This window comes from Lepisosteus platostomus, chromosome 3, assembly GCF_059453375.1.
Source record: "Lepisosteus platostomus isolate fLepPlt1 chromosome 3, fLepPlt1.hap1, whole genome shotgun sequence".
Taxonomy (NCBI): Eukaryota; Metazoa; Chordata; class Actinopteri; order Semionotiformes; family Lepisosteidae; genus Lepisosteus; species Lepisosteus platostomus.
This window is the reverse complement of record NC_142613.1, coordinates 39,634,945-39,647,314: the sequence shown is the minus strand read 5'-3', so window position 1 is coordinate 39,647,314 and position 12,370 is coordinate 39,634,945. Positions and strand designations below refer to the sequence as shown.

Genomic DNA, 12,370 nt, shown 5'->3' with positions numbered 1-12,370 from the left:
TCTGGATAACCTGAGGACACTGGACTACATTACACCACAAACCATAGGGCTTCAATTATTGCTTAGTGAGATAAGGGTTGCTCAGCAACACTCATTCACTGTTGTCAGACAGCAGCTGTTTAATACTATCAGCATGTAAAATTGAACAAAAATTAGGTAAAGCATGGTTCCAAAGACTGCCATGAAGTATGAATCAACATCAGACCAACCATGAAATTTGAAATCTTTATAAACCATAAGAGTTCCACTGCACCTGGTTGCTGTGTCACATCTACCTTCCCCACAGTGATGCCAAGAGCCTGGCTCTGCTTTGCAAACTCCTCCCAGTCAGGCTGGATCTGCTGACAAGCCGGACACCAAGGTGCATAGCTATATCAGGACACACAAGAGGGACAGGAAAAAAGCTAAATGAATATACTGCATTTTTTCTACACCACTGAGTAACTGTATACAGTATGTTCAACATCTTCTTCAAATATGTTTTTAATAACTTTAGAAGAAATCCATTGCATAAATAATCTGCATATTTTAATATATATATACATTTTACTTTGTACTGTATGTGTGCACATTTTAGTACATATACAGTATATGCAGTCTTTTCAATTTATATTTGAACAAAAGATTGGATAATATTTTTTTATTTTTTGTCTACTATATTCATTATTTTAGTATACTTAGAAGCAGCAAAATAAAATGCAAGGATAACAAAAGGCTTTCATTTTACACTTGCACAATCTACATAAAACTACATATATTCAACATAAAACTACATATATTTCAGAAATATTAAATAAAACTGGTATGAAATACTAAATGCAGAGATGTTACAATTAAGTGAAAAATCATACAAAACTATGCACCAGAAGATGGTTCCTCACACTTTGAAAATATTAAGAGTCATTTCAGAAAATATGCATGACAGTTAACATTTTCTAATATAATACAAGATAATATTCTGTTACAACAGCATATTATATAATTTTAGCTTTAGTTTAAAAGTTTAATTTTCTGTAGTTTTAAAAAGGAAGCCTCGCACCCCTTTACTGGCAACATTTGTTGTACAGTATGAGGTATTAAAAATATATTTAAGTCTGCATTAGACATACCCAAGCACAATTGGAAAACTTTTATTAAAAATATATTAACACTGCTGTAAAAAGTTTTAAATATTATACATTGGTCTACTCTGTTCACTCAGTATTATTCCCACACATATCCATATTTTGTTCCACAAAATGCAGCCTTACAGCTTTGTGAATGTTACAAAAGAATGAAATAATGTTAAGAATACCTGACAAAGAACAAATTATATGTGAATGTTAAATGAGACGAATTACAATTTATACTGTCTGCCTATATATTGTTTCTTATATTGTTTTATTGTTTACATATACTTCGTGAGTGTAGTATGTCAAGATTACAAGTTAGGATGTGGTTTAGCCCTACAGTACCTGTATGGTATGGTTTAGGTAATGATTAGAATATATGATGGCGTTAGAACACCCATTGCTATATACCGCTCTCCTAGTAAGATTCATGAATACCTCAATATCTCACTAAATTTAGCTTTACAAGAGTGGCATAAGCAATTTTATAAGCTGCAGGTCTCATCACTTTCATCTGTATTACTTTCAGGGCAACATAATGCAGTGCTTTCAAAAGGGTGAAATTAAATGCTTCTTCTCTCCTGTAGAAAACTGAAACAGAACATTTATTCATCCCTGCTTTGAAAAATCTAACCCACTCTGTGACTCTAAATGACTTTATATCAATGCACAAAACCTAACCTTGTTAGTTTTGTTTTTAAAGAAAATTGAATTTTTCACCACAAGCCAGTTTAATACTTTATGCCTTGTAGTGTTTGTGTCTGCTTGCTCTCAGTGTTTTCATCAGGCTATAACACCACAAGACATACATTTGTATTACTATGCCTTATTTTTCCTCTTGGATAGAACTTGCATTATTGCTACACATTTTGACAAATTCAAATGTTGTCTAATACAAAAAGCTTTATTACAAACAGCATTTTAATAAATTATTTAATTAATGTACCACATCAACTTCTGGACATAATTATTGGTTAAATGTCATTATAAATATACATACAGCATATATACATTAATTACATGTACATTGATTACATTGATTGATATCATGGCAATGTTATCAGAAACATGTCTCTTTATCGCATATGGGATATGTTTGAATTTAATTTTGCAAATGTTACATCAAAGAGCAGCAGGCAGGATAGTGTCTTGACTGGCAAATTAATTAAACAAAAAGACTTCTCATTATCCCCATCGTGGTTTAGGTAATGGCATGGAACAAAAGCCTTATTTAACCATGAAACACAGGTACAGTCATGTGAAAAAGAAAGTACACCCTCTTTCAATTCAATGGTTTTACATACAGTATCAGGGCATAAATAACAATCGTCTGGTCCTCACCAACTTTTATAATTAGGCAAATCTAGCCTCAGATAACAGACAACACAACAGATTTCACTATGTCATTATTTATTTAACAAAAAGTAAGCCAAAATGCAGAAACCACGTGGGACCCTTACTGCTTCCATGGGAATTAAGAAGCTAATTAGTAGCCAGGTGCTGCTTACCAAATGCACTTGATTAGTTGATCAGGCAGTGTGACCACCTCTATAAAAGTAGAACGTTTGGCAGTATGGTGATGTGGAGCACTCAGGTGTGTAACACCATGCCAAGGAGAAAATACATCAGCAATGAACTCAGAGAAGCATTTGTTGCTGCTCATCAATCTGGGAAGAATCTGGGAAGGCCATTTCCAAACAATTTGAAATCCATCATTCTACAGTGAGAAGGATTATTTACAAATAAAGAACATTCAAGACAGTTGCCAATCTTCCCAGGAGTGGGTGCCCCAGCAAATTCACACCTACAGTATGTCAGACCATATAATGCTCAGAGAAATTGCAAAGAACCCAAGAGTTACATCTAGGGATCTACAGGCTAAAAGAACATGTCAGCATGGCTTAGGTTTGCAAAGTTGCATCTGCACAAACCACAGGATTTCTGGAACAATGTCCTTTGGACAGACAAGACCAAAGTGGAGATGATTGGTCACTATGCACAACACCGTGTTTGGCGAAAACCAAACAAAGCTTATCACCATAAACACCTCATACCAACTATCAAGCATGGTTGTGGAGGGGTGGTGATTTGAGCTTGTTTTGCAGCCACAGGACCTGGGCACCTTGCAGTCATTGATTCGACCATAAACTCCACTTTATACTAAAGTACTCTAGAGACAAATGTGAGGCCATCTGTCCGACAGCTAAAGCTTGGCCAAAATTGGGTCATGCAATAGGACAATGATCCCAAGCACACCGCCAGCAAATCTACAACTGAATGGCTGAAAAAGAAAAGAATCAAGGTGTTGGAATATCCAAGTCAAAGTCCAGACCTCAACCCTATTGAGATGCTGTGGTGGGACCCTAAGAGAGCTGTGCATAAACGAAAGCCCTCAAACATCAATGAACTGAAGTAATGTTGTAAAGAAGAGTGGGCCAAAATTCCTGCAAATCGATGTGAGAGATTGATAAACTCATACAGAAAATGATTACTTCAAGTTATTGCTGCTAAAGGTGGTTCTACAACCTACTGAATCATGGGATGTACTTAGTTTTTCAAACATGGTTTCTGCCTGTTGGTATATTTTTTGTTAAATAATGACATAGTGGAATCTGTTGTGTTGTTTGTCGACTGAGGTTAGATTTACCTAATTTTAGGACATGTTAAGGACCAGATGTTTTTTTGTTATGTCCTGATACAGTGTATATAAAACCATAGAATTGAAAGAAGGTGTACTTTCTTTTTCACATGACTGTATGTGAAGAGGTAATTTCTCATTATGACTGAATAAAGTAGCACATAATGAATTGGACAAATAAAACAGGAATTTACAGTACTAAAATGTGATTGAGCGCACATTTTAAATGTGACTTGCTGATTAATATGATACATCTACATTACATTCAATCAAGAAAAAGCATACTGTATATAGCAACAAGCTAATTTAGCTTTGACCATCTTTACAAACAAGATACATCATTATATTTAATCCATCTTGTTATTTAGTATTAGTAAGATGCTGACTGGGACCAAAAATGTACATTTTAAAAAGATATTGAATTATCCCACATGTTTGTATTAAATGAAATGTAATGTGCAAAACAAAAAATGACAACTGCTCTATTACAAAAAGTATAGTAGGAAATTGATGTACTAGTTTAATGGAATAGTGTTTACTTTGTGATTTGCAGTTTTATTCCATTGAATGTATGCCAAAGTTACAGATGTGAGATACACATTTACGATATGACAATACTTTGTCTTATAAAGGGAGGCTTGATGATAATGTGAGGTTTACTCACATTGTTAAATTTGAAATCTACCCTGGGTAAATTTGCTAAACTTTTTTGGGAATTTACCTTAGTCTTATACAAATAAAGTTTCTGAGCCTGGTTACTGCACTGAATCACTAGTCCTCCCAATTTTTACATTGGGTTCTCAATCATACAGGGCCTCAAGAAAAACACATAATATCACACTATGTTTTTTATTGACAGAAATTTAGTAAAGAGGTCTTTCTTGAAATCACAGACATTATAGTCTAGATTACATATAAGGGTGAACATTGAAATCAATTGAATCCAGAAGGCACTAATTTCAAATAATTAATGGTTTACTTTCTGTGTAGATTACACTTACTGGCCATACAGTACCTACTCATAGGCCATACAAATCTCATGAACTGCATATAGAGTTAACTCTTAAAGAGCCTTAGACACTTGGGGGAAAACTGAAAACTGAAGCACATTTTAATGATTTTCAATTAAAAAAAATCTGTGTGTTTTTATCTGTAACAGAGAATATACGTTACTATGTCAAATCACTATTTTAAATTTCTGCATTTCTACTAGGGCTAAGTGTTTTGAACCTTGTATTACATAGAACAAACATTAAGCTTTAGAAACAGTCTTAATACATCTGATCCAAGAATATTGTTTGCATTAGGTTATGTACACACCACTAGATCTGACATGGACATGGTTCTTCAGTTTGAAAGCACTTAAAATTAGACATCTTAAATTGTTTTCCCCTTGCTTTCCAAAAAGAGACAAACATCTTACTGTCATTTCAGTGTGTAAAATACAATGTATAACTACGTATCAGTATTGTATATCGCCCCATAGTGCATGTTTAATCTACACTTGACACATTACGATTACAATTATAGATATATCCTACACAATAACTGGCGAGTTTACGTGACGGGTAAGTGATGTTGCATGTCTTATCTTTTAGTTATAATTTATTCCTGTATGTAAACCATAGCCCAAATACAAAAAAGACAACGTAATTTTGATAATCTTGACCAGACTCGCTTGCTATTGAACCTACTGGACATGTGGCCATCTGTGGATCTGAATTTCAATATTCAATAAAATAAAACAAATGCAAAACCAATCTTACAGTATGTCAAAGTAATTCAAGCATAAAACACGATTCGGCATATATAAAATATACAACGAATTTTTGGGTCAGTGAAAGAGGACACATTTTCATTTATATACAGTGACATTGTTGCAGATAATGTCTTCCCTCCACTTTTGTCAAAACGTTTCATTTTTTAAAAAATGAGTAAAGATGATTGGGCATTGCTGCTGATGATGATAGAGCGCAGTTCCGCCTTCGATACGTACTAGTACTACTGTTGGCATTAATACTAAATGATAAAAAAAGCCACCAGTACGACAGTTCCGAAAGGGTGTTCTGTACAATTAATTGGAATCCCCAAATGTTCGTTTAATTAATTTTGCACAACGTATTTGTACACAATGATTTTAGGAAAATGGCCTAAATATGACTGCAGTTCTGAAAACCCCGCCTTCTTTTCTAATCATACATATATTTCATACTTACAATTTTAACATCCATTCACCCTTAAGGATGAGTGTCCAGTTGGAGTCAGCAACTGAAAGCACTTTGTTTTCGACTCCCGGGTATGCAAACACTGCCGAGATGGTTATTAAAAGGAGTAAAAGTGCACAATAGCTGATTCTTTTTTGTAAGAATTTAAATTGTTCTAGCTTTGTTGTCCCCGCCATGTTGACAGCGCACATGACGACTGCTAGCAAACCAGGAAATAGAGCTGCCAGCCTTTTAAGGTAGACCACGTCGCTTTTTGCGCACTGCATGTACTATACGACTTCTGATACTAGGTGTTCTTTTCCGTAACGATAAATCATTTATTTCACAAAATCATTTAGTTCATAAAACTGAAAACGAACATCTTTAAACTATTTATTTTCTTTTTTGACAGCAGTCTCAGCTTATCTAAGATAAGGCTAAGAGTTTTCGATGCATTTTGTGATTTTGTGTTCCAACAAGGCCCACATATTCCGTTTCAAAATTATCTTTAGCAGTACTTTTGTTGCAGACATTTCATCTCAAAACACATTATTGTTATTTGTTTTAGACGATGTTGTATAGCCAGTTTGAACGCTAACATCTATGGAATACTTCGTTCTTCACATGAAATGAAAGAAATGTATCTAATAACAGAAAAATGCTGTTGCAATATTTGAATTTGTAATTTCACTAGCGATACCCACAACAAATGTTGATATGGCAGCAAATGAACTCATTGTTGCATTATAAATCAGGGTTACATTCAAATAGTCGAAGTCAGGACCACCTTATGAAAGTGATCTGCTTCTGATGTGTCCACCATGAACAAAAATATATTTAAAAACCTCCTATGAAAATGCCATGGGAGTAATGAGTGACATTTGCTTTCTGGAGACAAGCATTGTCATGTGGAAAGAATAAGAGATTCCTTGTCTTCCTGTAACATGGGTGGAGCACAGGTTCCAAAATGTGGTCAGCATATTGTAGCACAGTGAGACTAAAATAAGCAGTAGCACTTTAACCTCTGAAATTGCTGTTAATGGTCCCCCAGGGCAATGCCATTGCCGTGCTGCCATGGAAAGACCACAGTAAGTCTTTCAGCTAAGGTTGCCTGGTAACTAATCAGGTTTATGGGTCTTCGATGATGCCCAGTTGGCTGTAGCTCATGAGTAGAAGTAACCTTTCTGCTGGTCCTTCCCAATCTGACTATGCTATTAGAAATGGGTTACACTGTTAACACTGTCTAAGGCAATTACATGTGCTTTCTTTCAGAGACTTTTAGGTTTAGTCTTATACAGTAGTTTAAATTATTTTAGGTATATTTTAGCACTTAGTTTTTTTCATTTTCATTTCTTGAAAATGACTTAAAGCAAGGGCTTATATGCAACACATGCAGGATAGAGAACAAACCAAACTTTAAAGTTTTGCTCTTTGACAAAATGTCAGAAAAAAAGAAAAAAATTTTTGCATGTGATGTTTCCACATTTTTGTCCATTTTTGGTTGGCTTTGATGTATTCAACATATTTTTCTCTCGTAACATGAGGCGTTCTATTTATTTTATCTCTGATGATAAGTTTCAGAGAAATGCAGCCAAATTAAAGCAAATGCTTAGTTAAAACAACAAGGGATTAGGGCGATTACTCAGTCATTCAACAGAAAGTACAGTACAGTGAAAAAAGTACAAATTTAAAAAACCCTTTGATATGATATTTGAGTAGGTAGCTTTGTCAGCATGCATAGGCTGCAAAGGAACAGGTAAAGATTTATTCCATGCTGAGAGGAAAAGAAAAGAGACACAATGTTTTGGCTATGGAGCCCTTTTCAGGCATGCCCTGTTTCTCTCCTCATTAATATGTATGTTTTATATGTTGCATAGAATAATGACAGAAGAACAATATTTATTTTTCAGTGTTTTCTATATATAATACAGGGGAAATTTAAGAAAATTAAAGTTGTGCTTTAAATCAAAACAGGGGATAGATCTTTGACTAAGAAGGCTGCCTAGAGATAAAAAAAGAGGCTTGGCCATTCAGGCACTTACAGATGCAGCCATTCAAAATGGGTGAGGTATTTCACGGCATACCGCGACACGCCCACCGGGGTATCACGCGGTTCACGTGTGTCACGTGACTAACTATCCGGCGTCGCCTTGTAAAACCGCCAGGGGGAGCTTAACTTCTCATGTACAGCATTTGAGTCTTTAATTTTGAACTGTGTATTACAGCATGTTAATCATCAGTCATTAAAATGTTGGTATATTTTATGAAAGCAAGATTGCTCAGTTGGACAAAAGTACACAACCTACCTTTATCAGAAATATTTATGCATCAAAGCCTTTACTGAAGATATTACTAATAGTATTAATAATGGATGACTTTGGACAAGCTGTATACTCAAAGTATAATTTATTTAGCACATTTGTACAAGCACTTGGAATCTGTCCAAGCCATACTTTGTCAGGCATTTTGTTTTACTTCAACAGGCATAAAAACTTCCTTGCTTTTAACAGGGCGTTTCATAATTTCTAGCTACGAAAATGATTTAAAATGCGACACCTATCATTCAACTAGAGCTTAAAATATCACAAGGAAAAATACACACCGGTATTCCATTTCTCCCTAAACATTGTAAGCTTCGAAGTCTTTAACTAACGTGATACCGGAGTCAACAAGCATACTTTTAGAATTTGATTAAAAGGGAATATAATATGGAATCGCGTATCTAAAGAATTTAATAACGGTATGATTATATCCGTGTACTGCGACAGGGCTGTGCAGGGCTGTTTCGCCTGCCTGATCATGTGAGCTGTCTTGTAGCCTACTGGTCTAGGTGCGTGACTACCAACTGGCAGGTTGTGTGTTCGAATCCAGCTGGTGCTGGACTTTTATTTTAACAAACATTTCTTCGAAAAAATAGGTAAGCGATATTATGGACAATCAATTGACTTTTATATTTCAAAATATCGCAACATGATCGATATTTGCGATATTTTGAACATATCTTCCCTTCTGACAGCGGTACCTGCTTCTATTGTGTGTGTGTGTGCAACAGAGTAAATTTTTATAGAGAAATGGAGGCTGGACAGTATGCGTTACAATATAAACATTTATATTGATTTAAATCGTGTTCTGATTTAAATCGCAAACGCGTGTTTAATTATGTGTTTTTTAATCATAATCAGGCTAATGCATTTCTACATTTTCTGTATGAACCAGCTTTGAGGTTCATACAGAAAGACAGCTTGTGTTTAAATTGAGTGTAAGGTAATTTATGCTTCTAAAGTCATGGTCAGTATTTATTATTGTACTGTGCTGTAAACGTTTTCTGTGCCTAGTCACATTATTTTATAGCCTTTTTATTGCGTTATTAAATCCGGTGGCGCTGTGTTAGTTTCCTGACTCACATTATTTAAACTGCGACACTGATCATTCATCTCTAAATAAACTTTATTTTATATAGCGTTTTAAGCAAATAGGTAATTAGATTGCTCATAAACCTAATCGCTTTTTCTACATAAACACAGCGTGATTGCTCTCTGAAAATGCTTTTCCTTTATTTTTAAAGTAGGCTCAGATTTCAACTATAGATCGTATTATTATAAACTTTGTTGGAAAAATGTATTTTATGTAAACCATGTTTGCTATTAATTCATTTAGGGCTAAAATACGTTCATTGTCTTCCAATCGAGTCGAGTTGACATTGGAAGCCTGCCACACCCGGACTGTTAAACCAACGCATTAGCACGTCAAAGCCCATTGAGCCGGTATTGGCTTTAGTATTCCCCCCTTCTCCCCTCAATTCAATTCAATTCAAGGTGTTTTATTTGCATGACAGATGGGTACAAGCAGTGTTGGGTATGTATATTGTAACGCTTACGGCAGACAGGCACTGTGTAAGAGCCGACACACCAGAGCAGCGCACCGAGGGAGCGTCTGCATTTATAACTTAGTTTTTAAAATTAGTCAAGCAATACGAAGCATCTCCTTTTACTTAGTGCCTGAGCATACTGCAACGCGTGTGAAGTCCATAAACGATATTAATTTTGGAACTTAAACATACAGTATATGGCTGGTCTCGGTACTTTAAAGAAAACATACACACCAGTATTCCATTTCTCCCTAAACATTTTAAGCATCGAAGTCTTTAACTAACGCGATACCGGAGTCAACAAGCATACTTTTAGAATTTGATTAAAAGGGAATATAATATGGAATCGCGTATCTCAAGAATTTAAAGACCAGACAATCGCAAACTCGTTTTCAATAAAATTATTTTATTCATTCAGCAGTTTGTGAGAGGGACATCCAGCAGGGAGAGACACACACACCGGTTTTCATTGACAAAATTGTTTTTTTTCAATTCCTCTTGTCTAACAGGAATGTTTTGTTTGTGGACAGACTGTTAGACAAGAGGAAAAGACCGCCTCCTCCTACGAAGCATTTCGTTGATCCGATCATGAATTCTTTTCCAGTCGTACGCAGCAAGGGTTGAGAATCTCCGATTCACCATCGTACTAATGGTTTCCCGGAGATTGCAAGGCAAGGCACTTTTGTCTCTGGACCCATCGAAATTTACAGACGTGGTCCACCCCCAGTAAATTTCAAAAGTCACAAGATTTCGAAACACGAGGGCGGCGTAGCGGTCGGCTCTTGCTTTCCCGTCTATGCCGATGCACTGCAAGTACTACCCCCCCTCCATCTCCTGGGTGATGGGTAGCAGTTGGACATCTAGGAGAATTATTCGTCCCACTGGCGTCTGTGAATTCCGCTGTGCTTCCTAGGGGGAGATAGGCGGCGGGGACAGCATCAACAGATTCCTGCGCGGTGGTGAACTGAGAGGCCGGGATGGAGTGTCCTGAGGCGGTGTGTGCTCTGCGGGGGGCAGAGCTTCCGCCAGGCATTGCAACCTGCGCGGCGGGGAGAGGCACTTTTCGGGAGACAGCTGCTCAACTGTTTGACTGCTGGAACATACTGTCTCCTTCCTCTGCATTTTCAGGAGTGTCTCTAGCCTCCCAATCCTCCCCAGTAATGCATCGTACTGCTCCCGCTGCTGCCGAAATGTCTCCATACAGGTGCTGCTTCTACAGGTTGGCACCCTGGCCAGTGGCCGAGAGCAGAGACCCACGGCCTGTGGCAAAATAACATAATTCATGTAAGAAATAAAGTCACACAGTAGTATTCATCAGTCGCGGAACAGAAGTCAAAATAAACTTTTCTTTTTTTCCGTCTTACCGCTTTCTTTTTTACTGTCCTGGTGGTAGATCGTTTCGCCCGTGCGGTGTTTTCTTGAAGAACAGGCTACGAAGAAATAATTATAATTGAATTTAAAATTCAAAACGGCAATAATACCTTGTAATATGCGCTGTAATCGCATATTTCAGATGAAGTCTGCTGTATTTGCTTACCCTTCACTCTTTGGAAGCTGGGGCGGCAGAAGCACCCCGTCTCTACGGTGAGGTGCGCTGACAGCTGTGTGGTGTGGCGCAGTTGTGGCCTGGCACGGTGAAGTGCGCTGGCAGCTGTGTGATGCAGTGGTGGCCGGGCACGGTGAGGTGCGCTGACAGCTGTGTGGTGTGGCGCAGTTGTGGCCTGGCACGGTGAAGTGCGTGGTCGGTACCCGACCACCACTGCATCACACAGCTGCCAGCGCACCTCACCGTGCCAGGCCACCACTGCGTCACATAGCTGCAAGCGCACCTCACCGTGCCAGGCCACAACTGCGCCACACCACACAGCTGTCAGCGCACGTCACCGTAGTAATTTTGAAAGCCACTGAGACATCAGGTACTACTGTTGTATTTATGAAAAAGAAACAAAACAAAAAACATACTAACAACTGTGCCATCCTACTCCTTAGTTAATACATTTTATTATTCATAAACAGTTAACATTGTTAGCAAAATATTTTTAATTATATTTAACCCTATTTTTTCTTTAGTTTTGTATTTAACTTATTATATGATAGTCAGACTTAATGTATATTTGAACAATGAAAATATATTTTTACAAGATTTTACATTAAGCACTTAAAATGAATATGGTTAATAATAGTAAACTGTAACATGCTGTAACAAGATCGGTTAAACTGCGAAGAAAATGCTTTCAGAGAAAATGTTTCAGGTGTGAAGAACATAGATCTCCAATGCAATTTCAACCAAACCTGTTCCCACACACCCTGCCCCCACTACCATTAGAATATACACAAACATTTTAGCGTTTCATTCTGAGCAGAAGACCCTCACACCTGAAGAGTGCTGGCTGTGACGAATTAAACCGGTTTTACAGGTTTCAATCACAGACCATGTGACATGGGACTCAGTAAACTACAGTAACACCGTATTTGATAACGCTATAAAAACGCTATAAAATAATGTGACTTGGCACAGAACAAGTTTACAGCACAGTACAAAAATAAATGC

The 12,370-nt window shown here is 37.0% G+C and overlaps 1 protein-coding gene across 2 annotated transcripts in view; it reads right to left on the bottom strand.

Moving 5' to 3' along the window:
• tmx4 (thioredoxin-related transmembrane protein 4) overlaps positions 1-6,201 on the bottom strand; it is a 54,770-nt gene extending 48,569 nt beyond the window's left edge. For both annotated transcript variants that reach the window (XM_088625589.1, XM_088625588.1), the window contains exons 1-2: positions 5,964-6,201; positions 254-369 (exon numbers count right to left, since the gene is read on the bottom strand). In XM_088625589.1, coding sequence (XP_088481715.1) covers positions 254-369; positions 5,964-6,163 — 316 coding nt within the window. In that variant the 5' untranslated portion in view covers positions 6,164-6,201. The remainder of the gene's footprint in view (positions 1-253; positions 370-5,963) is intronic.
• Positions 6,202-12,370: the final 6,169 nt, after the last annotated feature.